The 18,827-nt window shown below is 37.5% G+C and overlaps 1 protein-coding gene across 1 annotated transcript; it reads right to left on the bottom strand.

Moving 5' to 3' along the window:
- Nucleotides 1–2,985: 2,985 nt before the first annotated feature.
- On the bottom strand, nucleotides 2,986–3,755 carry LOC148689779 (uncharacterized). The gene has a single exon (XM_088689786.1). It carries the CDS (start codon nucleotides 3,539–3,541, stop codon nucleotides 3,056–3,058), a length of 486 nt encoding a protein of 161 aa, XP_088545912.1. The 5' UTR covers nucleotides 3,542–3,755; the 3' UTR covers nucleotides 2,986–3,055.
- Nucleotides 3,756–18,827: the final 15,072 nt, after the last annotated feature.

Genomic DNA, 18,827 nt, shown 5'->3' with positions numbered 1-18,827 from the left:
GTTTCGAAAAATTGGTCTGGAGCTCGGCTCCTCTTAGGGGGAGGGCTAGGCAGTTTTTAGGAATATTTTTGGAATGTGAATGGAAAATCATGATTTTTAGCTCTAAAAGGTTTCATCAATATATATGCTATTCGAACCTCATCTCGAATATTTGGAGGATAATCCCTTTTATTTGTCTACCAAAATCAAAAATGAGTACAACTTCATAATGCATAATTCTTGTCGTAAATGCAAAACTATCAAAACTCTTGAGATTTACATAGATAAACACTATGTTGATCACTTGAGTGACAAGTCCTCACAACATGCACTAATAATAAATAAACCAAGCTCCCCAAGAAAATCTTACATAACCTAATTAGGGTTTTGGCATCAAAATGAAGAATGGGAGACGTTCGCAAACCTAGAGGCTAATCCCGAATGCCAAGAAAGATACAAGCCCAATAGGCAGTAGTAAGCAAGAAGGATAGCGATGAGGAGGGTAAGTTAAAAGTTTTTTTTTATTTTTTTGCAGAAGTGAAAAGTTTATTACTGGTTGGAAAAGTTGAGGAATCCCACTTTATTTAATCTTTTCCTTTTTATTAAAGTATCTAAATTGTTTTTAACTTTGGTCACGTGGAGTCTAGAGGATGTCCAATCAGAATGAAATGCAGTCGACATTGCTTTTTTAAAATTTAAAATAAAAATTAGCTTGGCTCAAAACGGTGCGTTTTGGCCAAATCATTTCAAGTCATTTTAAAACAAAAAAGTCATCTTCTTTCTCCTCCTGCAACAGAACGTGCAGTGCATCGGCAGCCATGGCTGCTGTTCTCCACCACCACAGCCTAGACTTGGGTAGTCCTCGGAGGTTTCAATAGCTCTTATGTGAGCTTCCGGGTGGTTCTGGGACCACCCCAGTCCCTTAGTAGATCCGTCCATGTATGTACGAACATATTATACTCTTTTATTCATGGTGTAATAGTAATAATTAAGATTATAAAATACGTAGTGTAACATAAATTAATTGATAAAAGCTTACTTGTCAATGTAACGGTCACATCGGAATCACACCGAAAACTTTATGGCGTAGTTGTATGAACCCATATCATATCATGACCTTTTCCCATGAGCTAATAGTTGTATGGAACGCGTATGAAAAATGGCGTAGGAGTATGGAGCGAAGATGGATTGTGGCCAAAAAGCGAATTAGTGCATCGGGTTTCGGGTTACTTGCAAAACCAAAGCGCTATATATCATTTTGTAAATTTCGCGGAAGGTGCAGAATTGTCCGTGAGACAGTGACGCACACTTTGCTTCTTGCGATGGCTTTTCCTTCCCTACTGTCCTCTTTTTTCAGTCAAATTATGATCCGCGTACACCTGGTGTGGATGAGTATGTTGTGGCCTTATGTGAAGTTTTTTCTACATGATTATATATCCTTGACAGGGGGTGTCACGATAATTTTATAATTACGCCATATAAATTATTTTTAAGATTAAATAATGTAAAATGATACGTCGTCCATGTGTTGTTCTTACTGTATATCGACCAATTTTTTTTAACCATCTCATCCTTGTGGGTGTCTATATCTCATGATAAATGTCCTCTCAATTGGCTTCTTTATACCTCTTATTATAATATTGATTTCTCTTTGAACAACTATAATTGTGCGGCCTTCAAATTTTTTTTCTTTCAAATAAGTGGTGGGGAGTGGGCTAACAACAATGTGGTTCAAATTTGTTTTTGACAATTATTAAATCTAAAATCTCTTACTTACAAATAAAAATAAATATTACTAAATTATCATATTCAGTAGCACGCCCTTCAAAATACTTAGCGCCTCCGCCAACCACTAGGCTGTAATGTTCTTGTTACTAAACAAAATCGAGGGTCTATGCGGCTCTCTGAATAATATGTCCATAGTAGTCTATTTAAAGCGCTCATGCCTCTTTGCATCTTGACAGACCAATGCCAAACAATAGAAAATTCACCCCTGTATTTATCAAACATTAGAAAAGCTTTTACGGTCTGACACTTCTGACGACTTTTGTTTTGTGGCTATCATAAAGTATCACGTGATCTTCTTCATTCACGTGATGCAATATAACTGATTAATAGGATGTAATCAATTTGGATTTTAAATAATTTTAATGAATTTTTTTTAAATGATAGATTTTAATAGATTTTAAAATCCCGAATGAATTTTGATAGATTTATGTAGATTTTTATGGATTTGTATGGATTCTTTCTTGGATTTCCTATGATTTAAAAAAATAAAAATAAAAACTAGAAATTGCATGCAAGGCCGATGAATTATTTTTAATGAAATCCCATGGCTAAGATTAACCTCTCCAACTCTTTGCAATTGAAACCCTAATTGTTATGTGTATTCTACTACACCGTCTGAAATCACAGTCCTCAGTCCAAGGACTAGTTAATTGCATATTTTCATATCGTAGTAATAGCACAAATTAATAACATGTAGAATGTATACGGGGTGGATGAATTGATCCAACCCAAGCTAAAGAATATGTGTTTCGAGAGTGACGTTGATTGGTTTTAATAATGAATGGTGACATTTCAAAAGCACCAAAGCAAAATTGAACAAGTTGTCTTCTGCAAGTAAAAGTACAACAGAGATAAGAAGTGGTTGAAGGGAAAGGAAGTGTCAGCAAAGGAATTTATGTGAGATGTTTGGGCAGTCGGTGAAGAAAGAAGAAATATGTTGGTGGTGCTGGGACATCTTCTCATGCCTGCAAAGATTTCACGTTCAGCCATGGAAGTCCAAGACGGTTGAGTTCACAGCAGGTCCTCTCAAATGGAGAAGACTGTTCCTCTGGCGTGAAATCATTTCGCCTGTTTTCTCAAGAAACTGAGTCGGAGGTTCTTCTGCGGCTGCCTCCCTCAAGTAACCAATTCATCCATCTTGGATTCATATTTCAGGAGAGAGTAATGATCAAAATATTAACATTCAAATTACACATCATCAAGAACTGAGAACCCTAATTTAACACAAGAAACTTCAATTAATTAATTACTGGTTAATTTAAGATGTACTTGCAAATCACACGCTCGTTTATAGGGTGAGCTTCAAGTCCAGGGACTCGTTCTTTCCTTCATCTTGTTTTTGTTCTGCAGTACTAGCAGTACTAGCTGTACTAGTAATAATATTATTACAAGAATAAAGAGAACCTCGAAACTCCACCTCGTTGGCAAAATCCCCCACCTCAAAACTTGGCACCCAAATTTTCCCTCCACCTCCTCTACCTCCTCCTCCTCCCGCATCATCATCATCACGACCCATTTTCTTTCTTCTCTTGTTGCTGTTGACCTTGTTGTCCGACAACACTTCATGATCATCACTCTGAACTTGTGGCGGCGGCCGCCGTGTTGCGTTTCGTAATCTTAGACGATTACGAGCATCGTGGTAGTTCCGAATCAACGAATAAAACTTCTCCATCTTCATCTCCTCGCTCTCTTCTTCTTCTTCTTTGAGTCCATCATCATCCTGATGTTTCCAGCACACCTGATCATCGTCTTCAATCTTCTTCTTATTTTCCATGGTTGGCAACTGTTGGGTTACCCTGCTGCTCTCTAATCTTGACTTCTTATAAAGAGTTATACATGCATGGTGACGTAATCATGTTGAGGTCACCAAAAACCATCATCATTATATATGCACTGTGAATCCTGTGATCAATTAAGAAGGAGCCCGGCCCACCGTCCGATTTAGTATAAAGACAGAAAGACGAAATCACCCCCACTGGCCTTGCAGAGAACTCCATATTTCATATTTGTACCCTAACTGGATGGAGATAATGGTAAAATCCAGTTGCAAAGAACATATGACATCACCGGGAATGGAACTTGACTTTATTCTGTTCTAGTACTGCCAGTTGCTACTTTTTTTATTAGTTGGGTGGATATTGTGTATGGCGTGACGCATGTCAGCTGACGTCCCAAACCCCGGGCTTGCGTTTCATACTGACAGACGGTTTGATATTTACAACGGGCCCCTCATTTTTGATTTTTAGACCCTAATCTGCGTCTGGGAACAGGGAAGGAAGGAATATATATATATATATATATATATATATATATATATATAACGAGTAATGTTAAGAAAATTAAATATCTAAATTAAATAATGTATCATTAATAAAAAATAAATATATTAATTAATATTTAGTTAATAATTCATCATTAACGTTTGTTAGCGTTATGCACACGCAATTAACGTTTGTTAATGTTATTGGACCTCAAGTTCTGTCTCCCTAGAATATTTCTAAATTCATAACTGACATTTAAAAAATGAATTGTTATTGGCATTCCAAATTTCTTATTCTACACTCCAAACTTTCTATATTTAAAAAGAAAAATACATTTGTGAGGAGTGTAGAATGAAATTTTTGGAGTGTCAATAACACTTCTCTTTAAAAATTGTAATCTTAGCCAAGAAATATTTGTTAGTCAAAGGTGGGGCCATCAATTCTGAAGGTTGGAAAGAAAAGGTACATAGATGAAATAAAAAGGGATGTGATATCCACACACCTCATTTTATTTCTCACATACCTTTTTAATTTTCAGGCGTTGGATCGAATGAATTGAAGAAGATCAACGGATATAAATTATCAAGGGGTGTGTGAGAAGTAAAATGAGGTGTGTGAATAGCATACCCCAATAAAAATAAAATACAAGGTAAAACAAAGTGGAAAGGGATTCTCTTCTGATTCTTTCCTCCTAATTCACCAAATCAGAGATTCGTACCATTAAAATTTGATCTAAGGGTTGAAGTTATTATAACTTTTAAAGTGGGTCCCTATTTATAACCGTTAGATCAAATTTCAACGATACATATTTCCTAATTTAGTGAATTAAGAGGAAGGAATCCAGAGATAATTCATTTCCAAACAAAGTGAGTCATCAATTTTGAAGTTTGGTAAGAGAAAAGGTAAGTAGAAAAGTGCATAGATCTTCTCAGGATCTGTGCAATCAGAGTCTAGTGATCAATGGATTCGGACCATTGAAATTTGATCCAACGGTTACAAACAGAGGGTCCCCCTAAAAGTTATAATCATTGCAGCCGTTGGATCAAATTTCAATGGTCCGGATCCATTGATCCCTGGGCTCCGGTTGCACAGATCTAGAAAGGATCTGTGTTCAGTAGAAAAAGTAGTAGAGAGATGAAATAAAATAAAATACAAGGTAAAACAAAATAAAATATATATATAATAGAGACTAACTTATGTGGAATAACTTACATGCCACGTATACTTTACATCCTCACATAGTGTCTTATGTCGATGAAATGAGAACATACGGACAAGAACTTAATGAAAAATGATAATATTTTAGGTATTTTAAGTATAGGTTTTTAAGGGTTTCATTAATTATAACTCAGTATGAAAAAAAAAGTTAGTTAAAATGTAGATCTCGATTTGTAATGTTTTGACAATCTTATTTATTTGTTTTTTCGTTACTGAAATAACATATATAGTTTTATATTTCATGTAAGGACCAACATGTAAATTGGTATACAAAAAAAAGAAAAAAAATGTTATTGACATTCCAAAAATCTCATTTTTCATTCCAAATTTTCTATAATTAGAAAAACAAATACATTTATGAGGAGTGTAGAATGAGAACACTTGTGAGTAGAATGAGAATACTTGTGAGGAGTGTAAAATGAGATTTTTTGAATGTTAATAACAGTTCCCAAAAAACTCATTGATCATATAAAATTGAAATTCCTCTCACTAGCTTATTTTTCATGCTTACGGTTACAAACAGGGGCCAACTTTAAAAGTTATAATGACTTTAGCCGTTTGATCAAATTTAAAAAACCTGAATTGTGTGCTTTGATGGACTTGGTGGTTAGGGCCTTTCATGACACATCCCGACACCAATCGAGGCATGCTGGCTGTCACGAGAGGGTGACGTAACCATGTGTGCTGTGCAGAAGTGGTAATGATATAAAAATGCGAATAAATAACAACCACTAGTTATCTTACCTTAGACTAGTCTGTAAGTACGAGTGAAAGTGATTAAAGTAAGGAAACACACAACCAAAGCATAGGTATCGAAGTGCAGTCCAGAAGACTAAGTAATAATTATACAGATTATAAAAAAAAACTCTACACTGGTGGATGTCTGTCAAAACCGCCTTGAAGTCCTAGTGAAAAAACTTTCAAATCCATTTATCTTTTCAAATATACTAACCCCTCACCATAAAACTCGTATAAGTTTCCTAGAAAATAATACTGTAACATATATGAAAACTATACTCGAGAATAACAAAACCATGTGTATGCCGTGACAATCATCTCAACCATGAATAAGTATGTCAGGTGAATTGCACTAATATAAAGTGACATATCAGCCGGAGTCACCTAACGTGACTTGTATGGCTGAATCTATAACTCAACAATCAAATCAAATGCTGCACATGAGTCAAAACCACCAATGTGGTCTGTACGATAGGCTAGGTGTAAATAAGTACGCTCAAGTGCTACGATCACGTGAAGGCTATGCGAAGTATCGCAAGTCACCTACAAATCGGAGCCACCTAATGTGGTCTGTACGACAGGCTGACATCTGCCTTAGATCCAAGGTGAGCGTATGGTGCGGGAGGTGAACAATCACGTGAAGGCTAGGCCCTACCCTGGGGCGGAGCACTAACATCGGGGTGCAGGATATAAATCACTGAAAGCAACTCATCATAATCATATACACTACCATCACAACCATCGTTATATACTCACCTGAAGTTTACCTGAGCGTCCACAACGTCGAGCAATAATATGCACGGTTATATTAAAGCATATTCTAATATGTAATTCATACGACATGGCATTTAAAACGTAAAAACCATTTAAACAGTTTATGGGAAACACAAGGCATATATATATATAATAACTCAAAAGCCCATTCACTGGTATGTAGTTGGTTCGTAACCCCCAAGTCTCTCCTGGTTGCGCTCGTCCTCTGGAAACGTCTCACCTATATGTGAAACAACTATTTTTATGTTATTTTTAAGCACATAACCATCACTATGAAATAACTTATCATACGTTGCTCAATTGGGGTGTTTGAATATATTATCGTGGCCTACTCAACACCCCGAGTGCTTTTAGAATAATTTTCCAACGTCCCACGTGCCAGCCAAGGCACGGCCATACGCACTGGCACGTGTCTGGCACACAGACAGATTCCCTAACGACGTTAGGGAATATTCCGTTAAATATCAGCATATACCGTCTAAAAACTAACGGTGTTACCTTACGCCGTTAGTATATTCCGTCAAAGTTGACGGAATATTCCTTGTATTCTCCGATGGTTCGCCAGATTCCGGCACTCACCACTGTTGCATTCGCTGGTTTTTGGAAAAACTTCAAACTTTAATATCTTCGCCATTTTCAACCAAATTTCATAAAATTTATATCAAATTAAAGCCCTGGATGAGTAGAACATGATCTTACCACTTTGAAGTCCTAACACGGATTGAAAACGGTCGGAAAATAGCTCGATATAACTGGCCAAACCTGAAACTCTACAGACCCAAGCGTTTCGACGTTCTAACCACTCCAAAACTAGCCTAGGATCCTAGTAGAAACGTTTAGGATCCTTTTTGAGCTTTAAAACACTGTGAAAGATCCACAATCATTTTGGAGTAACAGGGTACCCCGCCGGAGCTCGCGAGTTCTCGAGTTCCTGGCGTCCTTTCTTTGAACAATTGGTACGCTTTTGTTGTAGTTAATATTTATTTAAAAATGTGATTATGTACAAAAATCCTATGAGATCTTCTAAATATTTCCTATTGTACTCTGTATTATTTGTATGACATGTAAAGTTTATCATGTTTACTGTATATAAAGGCACAAGATATAAGGAATATCAACACAAAATTCCTCAAGTCCTTCTTTCTCTCTTCTCTCTGCCGATCTCCCTCTCTTTTCCCTTTCTAAATTCATACTACAGCATTTTAATATGATTTTGCTACATTTGCAAGAGGCTTATAGTTCAAATGGGGTAAAAACATTTATAATTTGTTACATTTTTGAAACTTTCAAAATGCGATGGGTTTTGTAGCAAATAAAAAAATGCGATGGCTAGACTCTGTACCCAACTTGGAAATAAATACAGGGGACCGCACTTCAAAACCGCATTTAGGCCCTGACAACTTTGACTCTATAAACTTGTCCCTCACAGAAGCCCAGTTCCTATACTAATCCTGTTCCAGCTGCATCGATTTCCAAGAGGTTTATCGTCGGATTCTTTGTATGAGGATCATGAGCATCTTTTAATTACATTCGTTCATTATATTTTATGCGATAAAAAATTATTGTAAATATTTTTATTTAAAATTAAATATAAATAGTACCTGACAAAACCTAAACGCGCAATGTATGATAAACGAATATAATTGGAAGATTTTCATAATTCTTACAAAGAAGATCCGACGAGGATCTTCTCAACATGGTTTTGACCCTTGCTCCTGCCAAGTTTCCTGTTGGAAAATTAAGGTGTAATTGCTATATTAAATATCTTGTTGAAAAGTATAGTGGGTAATGAATGCCCACAGTATTGAAGACCTTGTCATAGCATTGAAAACATTGCCACATTATTGAAAACCTTGGCAGAATATTGATATGTGGAGATCATTTGTCAAGGGTGTGATGTAATTATTCAAAATGTAATAATACGGAGTTGCTCTATAAATAGAGCACTCCGACTACTATCAATGGAGATAGAGCACAAAGAAAACGAGATGAGGGAAGAGAAAGAGAGGAAGAGGAGAGGAGAGAATACATTGACTTATCTTTGTACTCCTGTTATTCAAATTATAATGAAAGCACCACTGCTGCCCGAGGACGTACTCCAGTCACACTGACTGTAGAGGAACCTCGTAAATTTTGTGTCTTATTTTATTTATTCCACTACACACACATCGTCGATTTTACAACATATCTATAAAAATTTTGAATTATCTTTGTTTAAAAAAAAATATAAATTATCAGCAAATGAGTACACACTTTAAAGCATGTACGTGATTAACTAAATGTTAAATGAACATGACATAATAGATTAGAAAAATTAGAAAATTGGTCGAGGAAAATGTGAGACATTTTGCTTTTAAAATAAGTTTACGCCCCACTACGGTACTTATAGTTTATCGACTTTTATCTTTTTAAAATACAACGATGACATCTTTTTAATAGTAACACTCCAAATTACAAAATTCCAATAAACTATGATTGTGTAGAAAACTCTTTTATATAAACTAATTTTTTTTCTCACCTAATTGACTTCATGATGCTCTCGATTTGCTTTTTTTTTTTTTTTTTTCACTCTCATCGTTTTATGTTTGTTGTGTTGATTTTATTTTAAATTAAATAATATTTTCACTTCATTCGAAGTAACTTTTACAATTTGGAAAAACTTTTACATTACCTCTAATATTAACAACAAAAGACAATTTTTTTTGGGAAAACTTCATAAATTCTCTTGTTTGGTGGAATCTTGTAAATGTTATTGTTGGGTTTCAAGTGTATAATTAAGATTAATTTAATATAAACAATTAAACATGCAGTAAAAATAAATAAATACATTTTTCTGTTGGTTGTAAATCATAATGCAACACACAAAACCGAAAGATTGTTGTAAAATCGACGATGTGTGTATAATAGAATAAATAAAACAAGACACAAAATTTACGAGGTTCCTCTACAGTCAGTGTAACTGGAGTACGTCCTTGGGCAGCAGTGATGCTTTGATTATAATTTGGAATAATAGGAGTACAAAGATAACTCTATGTATTCTCTCCTCTCTTTCTTTCTCCGCTCTATCTTGAAAGCATACGGAGTGCTCTATTTATAGAGCAACTCCAAGCACACATCTTTGACAATATAATCTTTCTTCATCTCTCAAGTCATGATTAATTTTATGGGCATTGAAAAACTACCCAATGTCTTCAGTTTCTATGTAGGCATTCATTACCCACTAGACTTTTCAACACTCCCCCTTAGATGCCCACATATCAACATGAGTTGCCTCGTTAAGATCTTGATCTATTTTTGGATGCTCCCCCTTGATAAGTATCTCCCCCTGATTTCAAATTCCTTAGGCTGATCATTGATCCTGCTACTTTAGTCTCTTAGCGGTGATAGTTGCCGAATGAGGTGTTTTACTTGTTGTTAACTTTCCACAGACTTGTTCTTGAACTGGGTTGGAGGGCCTTCTGCTAGACTTCCTCCAAAGGTCTGAATTTACCTATTTTATCTGGAGCTGAATTTGATTCAAGGATGGTGGACACTTGATCTTGAATCGGACTTGTGATTTCTTCAAAGGTCGTTTAGACTTGATCTTGAATGAAATTGGATCATGAGGAGCTTTATGTGACAAGTGATCTTAGGCTTTGTCAGGGATGAACTGACATGTGTTTGTTGTGGTTGTCTCCACATGCTTCAATGTATCATTTTCACTTGCCTTACTTGCTCCCCTTGCAGAAGTGGTATTTTCCTTGCAGGTTTGGCATCTTCTCTTGTAGTATTTGTCCTCTGATACAGGGGTGGAATGCAAACCTTGCATTTGAATGGACCATTACTTCTTGGTGGCAGTGAAAGTTTGAGTGGAGGTTCCGACATATTGCTTTCTCTGTCCTTGTCTTGGCAGGTAAGAGCAAGGACAAAGGAAAGGACATGGAGATTGCATGATATGAGATACTCTTACTCTCGTCCTTGATGATATGAGATACTCTTACTCTGGTGTGACTTGTTTGTAGAGGTATTCTCAGAGTGGAAGAAAACTGAGTATTTCGAGATACTTTGTGAAAGATGCATTCCCGGAGATGAGGAAGAGTTAGATATTTTTCATTTCTGCCTTGCCATGGAAGACAGAGGTTGACATATATATGGATTTCCCAATAACAGGTAGTAGTGTTGTGCCTTTACTCTTGTCAGCAACTGTGGTATAATTAGAACAATAAGATTCACGCGTTTTCAACTTTATCAGAGATCTTTGACAAAGTTGCACGTGATATCCAAGAGCTGAGATTGCGTCTGAGAAATATTGACAGACGTCATGTAGGGAAATCCAGCTTTTGAAATTCGAAAATCGGTGTCTCTTCGATTTTTGAATAAGTGGTCATGTTGCCCCTCCTTGTATAGAGATATCAATTTTGTTCAGAAACACTCAGAAAATTGTTGCCTGCAAAAATTTCCCTTTCTTGCATTTCTGAGATTTTATCTGACTTCCTTCATCATTTCTGAAAATAGCTTGCCCATCTAACATTTGCTTAGATTTGAGTCTCAAGATTGATACAGACGAGCAGCGTCAGGATAACATATGGCGCCCGTCCTTCTCATCTTCTAATGGTCCTCTTACGGTTGGGGACTCTGTGATGAAAAATAACATAACCGCTACAGTGGTAGCCAGAAATCTTCTCACTCCAAAGGACAACAGAATCTTTTCAAATCGGTCTGATGAGGCAGCCGTTCAAGACTCATTGGCTCTTAGTTTTCAATGTGCGGGCTCTGTAGCCAATATGGGCCAGCGCCTACTTGCTCGAACTCACCAAGTTGAATCATTAATGGCTGAGGTGGCAAGTCTTAAACAAGAGATTAGAGGGCTCAAGTGTCACATCCCGGTCCGGGGCGGATCACTTCCCCGGCCCGCTCCATTACCGTAGCACGATATTGTCCGCTTTGGGCTTACCATTCCCTCACGATTTTGTTATTGGGAACTCACGAGCAACTTCCCAGTGGGTCACCCATCATGGGATTGCTCAAACCCCCTTCTCGCTTAACTTCGGAGTTCCTACGGAACCCGAAACCAGTGTGCTCCCAAAAGGCTTCGTGCTAGGTAGGGATGAGAATATACATTTAAAGATCACTCCCTTTGGTGATGTGGGATGTCACAATCCACCCCCCTTAGGGGCCCGACGTCTTCGTTGGCACACACGCAACTAGGGTTAGGTTCTGATACCAAATTGTCACATCCCGGCCCGGGGCAGATCACTTCTCGGGCCCGCTCCACTACCGTAGCACGATATTGTCCGCTTTGGGCTTACCATTCCCTCACGGTTTTATTTTTGGAACTCACGAGCAACTTCCCAGTGGGTTACCCATCATGGGATTGCTCAAGCCCCCTTCTCGCTTAATTTCGGAGTTCCTACGGAACCTGAAGCCAGTGAGCTCCCAAAAGGCCTTTTGCTAGGTAGGGATGGGAATATACATTTAAGGATCACTCCTCTGGGCGATGTGAGATGTCACATCAAGCATGAGAATAGAGTGTTACACATGTTTGCAAATAATTACTCTACGAGCATGAAAAGAAAGCTCGACCAGCTACTGGAATCCGAAGGTCGAACTCAAAATGACAATCGGGGGTTCGAGTCTTTATTCCAAAGACATCCATTGTCTTAGCTGTCTGGAGTTCCATCAAGTATTGAGACTCCAAATAATCAACTTCTGGTGTCTTCCCCTTCTGGGGTACTTCCGAGTACTGAGGCTTCACATGAACAACCTTTGTGAAGGTTCCCTCCTATTTGTTTGTTTTAACTCATGTGTATGTAATTTCTCGGATATATTAATATATATAAGCTTTATTTCATTCAGTGTATTGTGTTAAATACAATAAAGCATATATTTCACTAAGATGTGGTACTTCTGGACCAAATATCAATTTATCTTTACCCTCACGAAGATAAATGATCATTTTTAGTGTCTAAATCATTTGAGTATTCAACTCATAATCTTCAATCCATATGATTCTTTAATATCATAAATATCATGGATAAGATTCGTGTTGGCATATTGTTCGATTCTGCAGTTCGAGACAATATTTCTCTCAACATTTTATAATCTTTCTTGACTCTTCGGGAGTCCCAATTTAATATCATCAACTCTTGCAAGAGATTTTAGTATGGTGCAACAATACCATAACGAAAATACTCACTAAGGCAATTTATATTATCCATTGATATTGAATACATATTTTATGCTTTACCCTTCTGGGGCTTACTTCAAGCAATTTGAATCCTTCATGGATTTTATACATTTCATGACACATTTTCCTTTAGAATTTATACAGAGCAATTCGCTTCCATGTATATTTGAGGGATTTACTTATGGAAATATGATGTGGGCGACTCATAACCCTTCGTATATAATTCTCCATTCATATGAACTCATTCACAACCATGTGTCATATCATGTGAGTGTATTTCACGGTATTACAAATGCCCATATGTAACCTTCTAGGTTCAACATCTTTTGGCTATTTGTATTGTATCCAAGTATATAGGTCTATTTTTCCACGTTCTTACAAAATTGTAATGGAATTTCCTTTTTCTATTTTGGCCCATAATTTTGTTGATGGAAAAAGAACAGGACTCAATATCACCACAGCTCATTGATGAAATTAGTAGCTACTTGTAAAAACCAAAATTACCATTCGTTATCATCAATCTGTGATCCCATATTCTCATGTGCATGCGCATGCATAAAAGCTTTTCATTTCTTTTGGGATATTCATTGCCTCTTCAAGGGCATTACACTATCTCTTCCAGGATAGTCGTAATTTAGAGAATGCGGATCATAACTTCTTCTTGAGCATTATAGAGCTTAAATTGTAATCTCCACTTCTGGGAGTTGAGTCATTGGAACCTATACGTCTATCATGCTTCATGCATGATGTCACATCCCGGCCCGGGGCGGATCACTTCCCGGGCCCGCTCCACCACCTAGCACGATATTGTCCGCTTTGGGCCCCGACCACGTCCTCACGGTTTTGTTTCTGGGAACTCACACGAGAACTTCCCAGTGGGTCACCCATCATGGGATTGCTCTAGCCCCCTTCTCGCTTAACTTCGGAGTTCCTACGGAACCCGAAGCCAGTGAGCTCCCAAAAGACCTCGTGCTAGGTAGGGATGGGAATATACATTTAAGGATCGCTCCCCTGGGCGATGTGGGATGTCACAATCCACCCCCCCTTAGGGGCCCGACGTCCTCGTCGGCACACCACGACCAGGGTTAGGCTTTGATACCAAATTGTCACATCCCGGCCCGGGCGGGACCACTTCCCGGGCCCGCTCCACCACCGTAGCACGATATTGTCCGCTTTGGGCTTACCATTCCCTCACGGTTTTGTTTTTGGGAACTCACGAGCAACTTCCCAGTGGGTCACCCATCATGGGATTGCTCTAGCCCCCTTCTCGCTTAACTTCGGAGTTCCTACGGAACCCGAAGCCATTGAGCTCCCAAAAGGCCTCGTGCTAGGTAGGGATAGAAATATACATTTAAGGATCGTTCCCCTAGGCGATGTGGGATGTCACACATGAGACATCAATATTCCCATGTCCGCGGATTGACCTTTTCGGAACAGGTATCCTTGCGGCAACTGTTATGCGTCTGGCATGTGACAGTTATGTTTCGAGAATATAATAATTCAGTAGTGCCATATTCTTTTTCTTTCGAAGGACTGAACCTTTTGAGTCTTAGGGGTTGCCACGCTTCAGGCGTGCAACAGATAAATCATTTGCTGCCATATTATTTTGTCCAACCAGGACATTAATTCTTGTAGGTACATTTGCAGCAAGTATATGTGATTTCATCACTTTCGTTGCATCATTAAATGCATATGGCATTTGATTTGCATATCGTTGCATCATTCAATTATTCTCACTTCGTTTGTATATTGATTGCTTCATGAATCAAAATAAGACAAATTCTCTTCGTTCTTCTAGAACAGTTTTTTCTCATCATTCTTCTGGAATGATATTTCCTCATCGTTCTTCTGGAATGAAGTTATTTTCTCCCCCTAACGGCAGGAAAATTGTCTTATCAAAATGACAGTCCGCAAACCACGCGGTAAATATATCCCCAGTCAAGGGTTTTAAATATTGAATGATAGATGATGTTCAACATCAATGTCTAATCCGCAATGATGCTTCATTTCAATATGTTGTGACAGTGCAATAGGCACATAGATTACACAACCAAAAACTCGTAAATGTATAATGTTTGGTTGGTTCCCAAATACGAGTTGTACTAAGAAGTATTGATGGTTATCAATAAGTCTCAACCAAATCAATAATGCATCATGTAAAATGACATGTCCCATGTAGAAACTTGGCAATTTCATTTTCATCAGCAGAACGCGGGTAATCAATTTCATCTGCTTAATAAATGCTTCTGCTAAACCATTTTTGAGTATGGACATAAAGAACTTCTGGTCCTTATTTAAAAGTCTGCAGATTGAGACTCTTATGGCTTTTATTGCAATTAACTTGAGGCACTTTGGCTTTTCAAACTTAAGGTACTTATCAAGGAACTTCATGTCCTGATCTTGAGGATCAAGGGACTTCATGCCCGATCTTTTTGTTTGATGGAACTTCAGTATGTACTAATCATAACAAAAAGAAGTACAATAAATAAATTAAAGCAATAAGCGGTAATTCCAGCCATAATGAATAAATTGCATTTAAGTAAATATAACTTGTGACAAGGGCTTTAATTCAGCACCATTCACATAAATCAAAACTTAAAGCAGTAGGCGGTAAAATCGTCCATGATAAATAAATTGCTTTAAAGTAAATAGAACTTGTGAAAGGGTTTTAAACCAACACCAATTCACATAAATAACAAGAAGTATCGTACCTCATTTTATTTATTATTTTTCTTTCTTTTTGTCAGAACTGATTCAAACCTTATTATTGTTACTTTTCTGATTTCTGCAGCATGGTGCCATGCACCAACAGAAACCATTTATATTATGTTGACCAAATGGTGTCATGCACCATTCAAATCCTTTATATATATATATATATATTTTTTTTTTTTCTTATGTTGCAGTCAACATCCCTTTTTTTTTCTTCACATATGCCTTGCTATTTCATCAATCCCCCTTTTCTATTATTTTTCTTCCTTCTCTGTCTCTGCCAATCTCGAAACACAAGGCCAGGTGGGTAGTTATGGAGGTTGCCCAAATTCAATTCAATCCAAAAGGCTACTAGAGATTGGCGTTGTTCTTGCATGACCCATGGAACATGGCATCATTAAGCAAGAACCTCCCTACAGAGACATAGATGACAGTGGGGTTGACGGAGGCACAAGAGAGGGAGGCCTGTGTGGATTCATTCTTGCCATCACCATCTCAAACAACCAAGTATTCATGGGAGTTCTCAAGATCCGTCGAAAACAACGTGATCTGGGTTTCCAAGTCTGATGAGATTCTTCTGGATCTCTGGAAACCAGTTGTCAAGTACGAGTTTTCTCATCTCGTGACGACTTCAGGTCGTAAAATTTCAATTCTCACCGGAATTCGGTGGGGCGCTTCTGGCGCAGTGGGAGAGACGAAAAATGGACATACCTTTTATTCTGTGAAATTTTAGATGACAGAGGTGAAAAACTACCCAATGTCTTCAGTTTCTACGGAGGTGGATAGTGCTTCACCGGATTTTTGACAATATAATCTTTCTTCATCTCCCAAGTCAAGATTAATTTTATGGGCATTGAAAAACTACCCAATGTCTTCAGTTTCTATGTGGGCATTCATTACCCACTAGACTTTTCAACAAAGATATTTATTTATAAGATTTCTTGGTCATGTGTGTGCCACCTTGTAGGATCATTCTAATACTTTTATTCTTCCACATCATATGATTTAATTAACGTTGAATTCCTAAGTGTTGAACCTTTAGAAGTGTCATACAGACACCAACAACAGATGATGAGTGATGGATTATTTTGTTTTGTTCTTAATGTTCTTACAGTTACGTACGGTGGTGCCTCTCAATATATCCATGGAAAATGATTGTTTATTTAGTGTCATATTTAGGCAATTGCTAGTACTGCGATATATTTATGTATGCTTTGTGGTGGGTAGATGAGAGAGGATTCAGTGGGCTAGCTAGATTCCTTTCTCTTTAGAGCAACTCCAGCGTTGGAGCCTTCCCCCCAGGCAATGCACTATTCAATCCACCTAATGAACAGTAACTGCCCTTAATGAACAGTAAATAGCCCTGGCAATAGAATTTGCATCTCCACCGTTACACTTCAATAGCCCTGGCAATAGGCAATAAAATATTAGTATTTTATTTATTTATAAAATAATACAAAATAATTTTAATTGTAATATCGGATAAGATTTTTAATCGTTCTCGTTGCGCCACGTGTCATTATCCGAAGTATTATTAAATAATACAAAATAATTTTATTTGTAATTTCAAATAAGATTTTTAATCGTTGTCGTTACGCCACTTGTCATAAAATCCGAAAAGACAATTATTGGTGATGGATTTCTGATAAGATTATTAGCCAATCACGTCGCGCCACGTGTCATAATCTGTTCACAATCTTTGAGGATAGATTTCCATCAGATTTTTAACGAATGACGGCATGCCACATGTCATAATCTGTTCACAATCTTTGAGGATAGATTTCCATCATATTTGTAACGAATGACGGCATGCCACGTGACATTATGTACAACCTAATCCTTTCTGAATCCTCTATATAATCCACCATCCATCCTCACAAATCTCACACCAATTTTCTCAATATCTCTATCATTATTCATAGTTTCTGCTTCCTTATTCACAAAAATCTGTATCATTATTCATAGTTTATGTTTCTATCTTACAATGTCTTCTTCTTCTTCCTTAAGGATGATGTGGGAATTCAATCAAGAAGACGAAGAATTGTTTAACGAATCAGAAGCAATGTTCAATCACCAGGGGGCAAGAAATGAGAGGGAAGAGGATGAGGAGCATCAAAGGAGAGATGACGAAGTAAGAATGGGCAGAGCCTCACATTCATGTCGAGTCGTCCAAGGTATGGCTCAGATCTGCAGGCCCAGCCGTTCTGGAAACCTTGATAGAAGCAGGCAACGACGAGGTATGGAACTCTTGGATGATTATTTTGTTCCTAATAGTGCATTTCCTGATACGTACTTTAGACGTCATTTTAGAATGAAACGACATTTGTTTAACAAAATCATGATTACTGTTTGCAACCATGATTCTTACTTCGTGCAAAAGAAAGATGCTTTTGGTGCTATGGGTTTATTGCCTGAGCAAAAAATTACTGCTGCCTTGCGGATGCTTACATATGGAGCATTTGCAGACCAAGTGGATGAGATAACGAGGATGGGGAAATCAACCATTCTTGAGTCCTTGATGAGGTTTTACGGAGCAATCGAATCTATCTACACCGCTGAGTACCTCCGTAAACTTACAAACATAGACTTGGAACGGCTGTTGAAGAAGGCGGAGATGCGTGGCTTTCCTGGGATGATTGGAAGCATTGATTGTATGCACTGGACGTGGAAAAACTGTCCAAGTGCATGGCAAGGCGCTTACGGGGACAGAAAATGAGCAAAAAGTATCATTCTAGAGGCGGTGTCATCTTTTGAATATTACTACTAGCTTGTGCCAAGGCGTCTCTCCACATACTAAACGATTGGCTAAGTAATTTCCAACGACTGGACATCGATTCTTTGGTTCTTTTCCCACCAATTTTCTCAAGAAAATTGGTATGAATAAGATTCCACATCTCTTGCAACTGCATCTCATTACCCGTAAGCGAACTATGAGTAACTTCAACCCAGCTAGTACACAACGCAACATCTTCAATAAGCGACCAATTCGTACCTGCACCAATGGTCATTTTGTTGAAAAAAAAATGGATTCAAACTTTGAGACAAAGAAAGGAATGTGATTCAAAGTAGTTGAGAAAATATGAAATTGTTGTGTAAGGTAGATGATAATGAGAACGTATTTATAGAAAAGTAAAAACAATTTTTTTTACAATTTTTTTCAGATTTTTCAGATTTTTTTTTTAATTTTTTAC

Source organism: Pyrus communis, chromosome 17 (genome assembly GCF_041283825.1).
Source record: "Pyrus communis isolate YQ-2024b chromosome 17, ASM4128382v1, whole genome shotgun sequence".
NCBI lineage: Eukaryota > Viridiplantae > Streptophyta > Magnoliopsida > Rosales > Rosaceae > Pyrus > Pyrus communis.
This window is presented reverse-complemented; position numbering and strand designations above follow the sequence as displayed.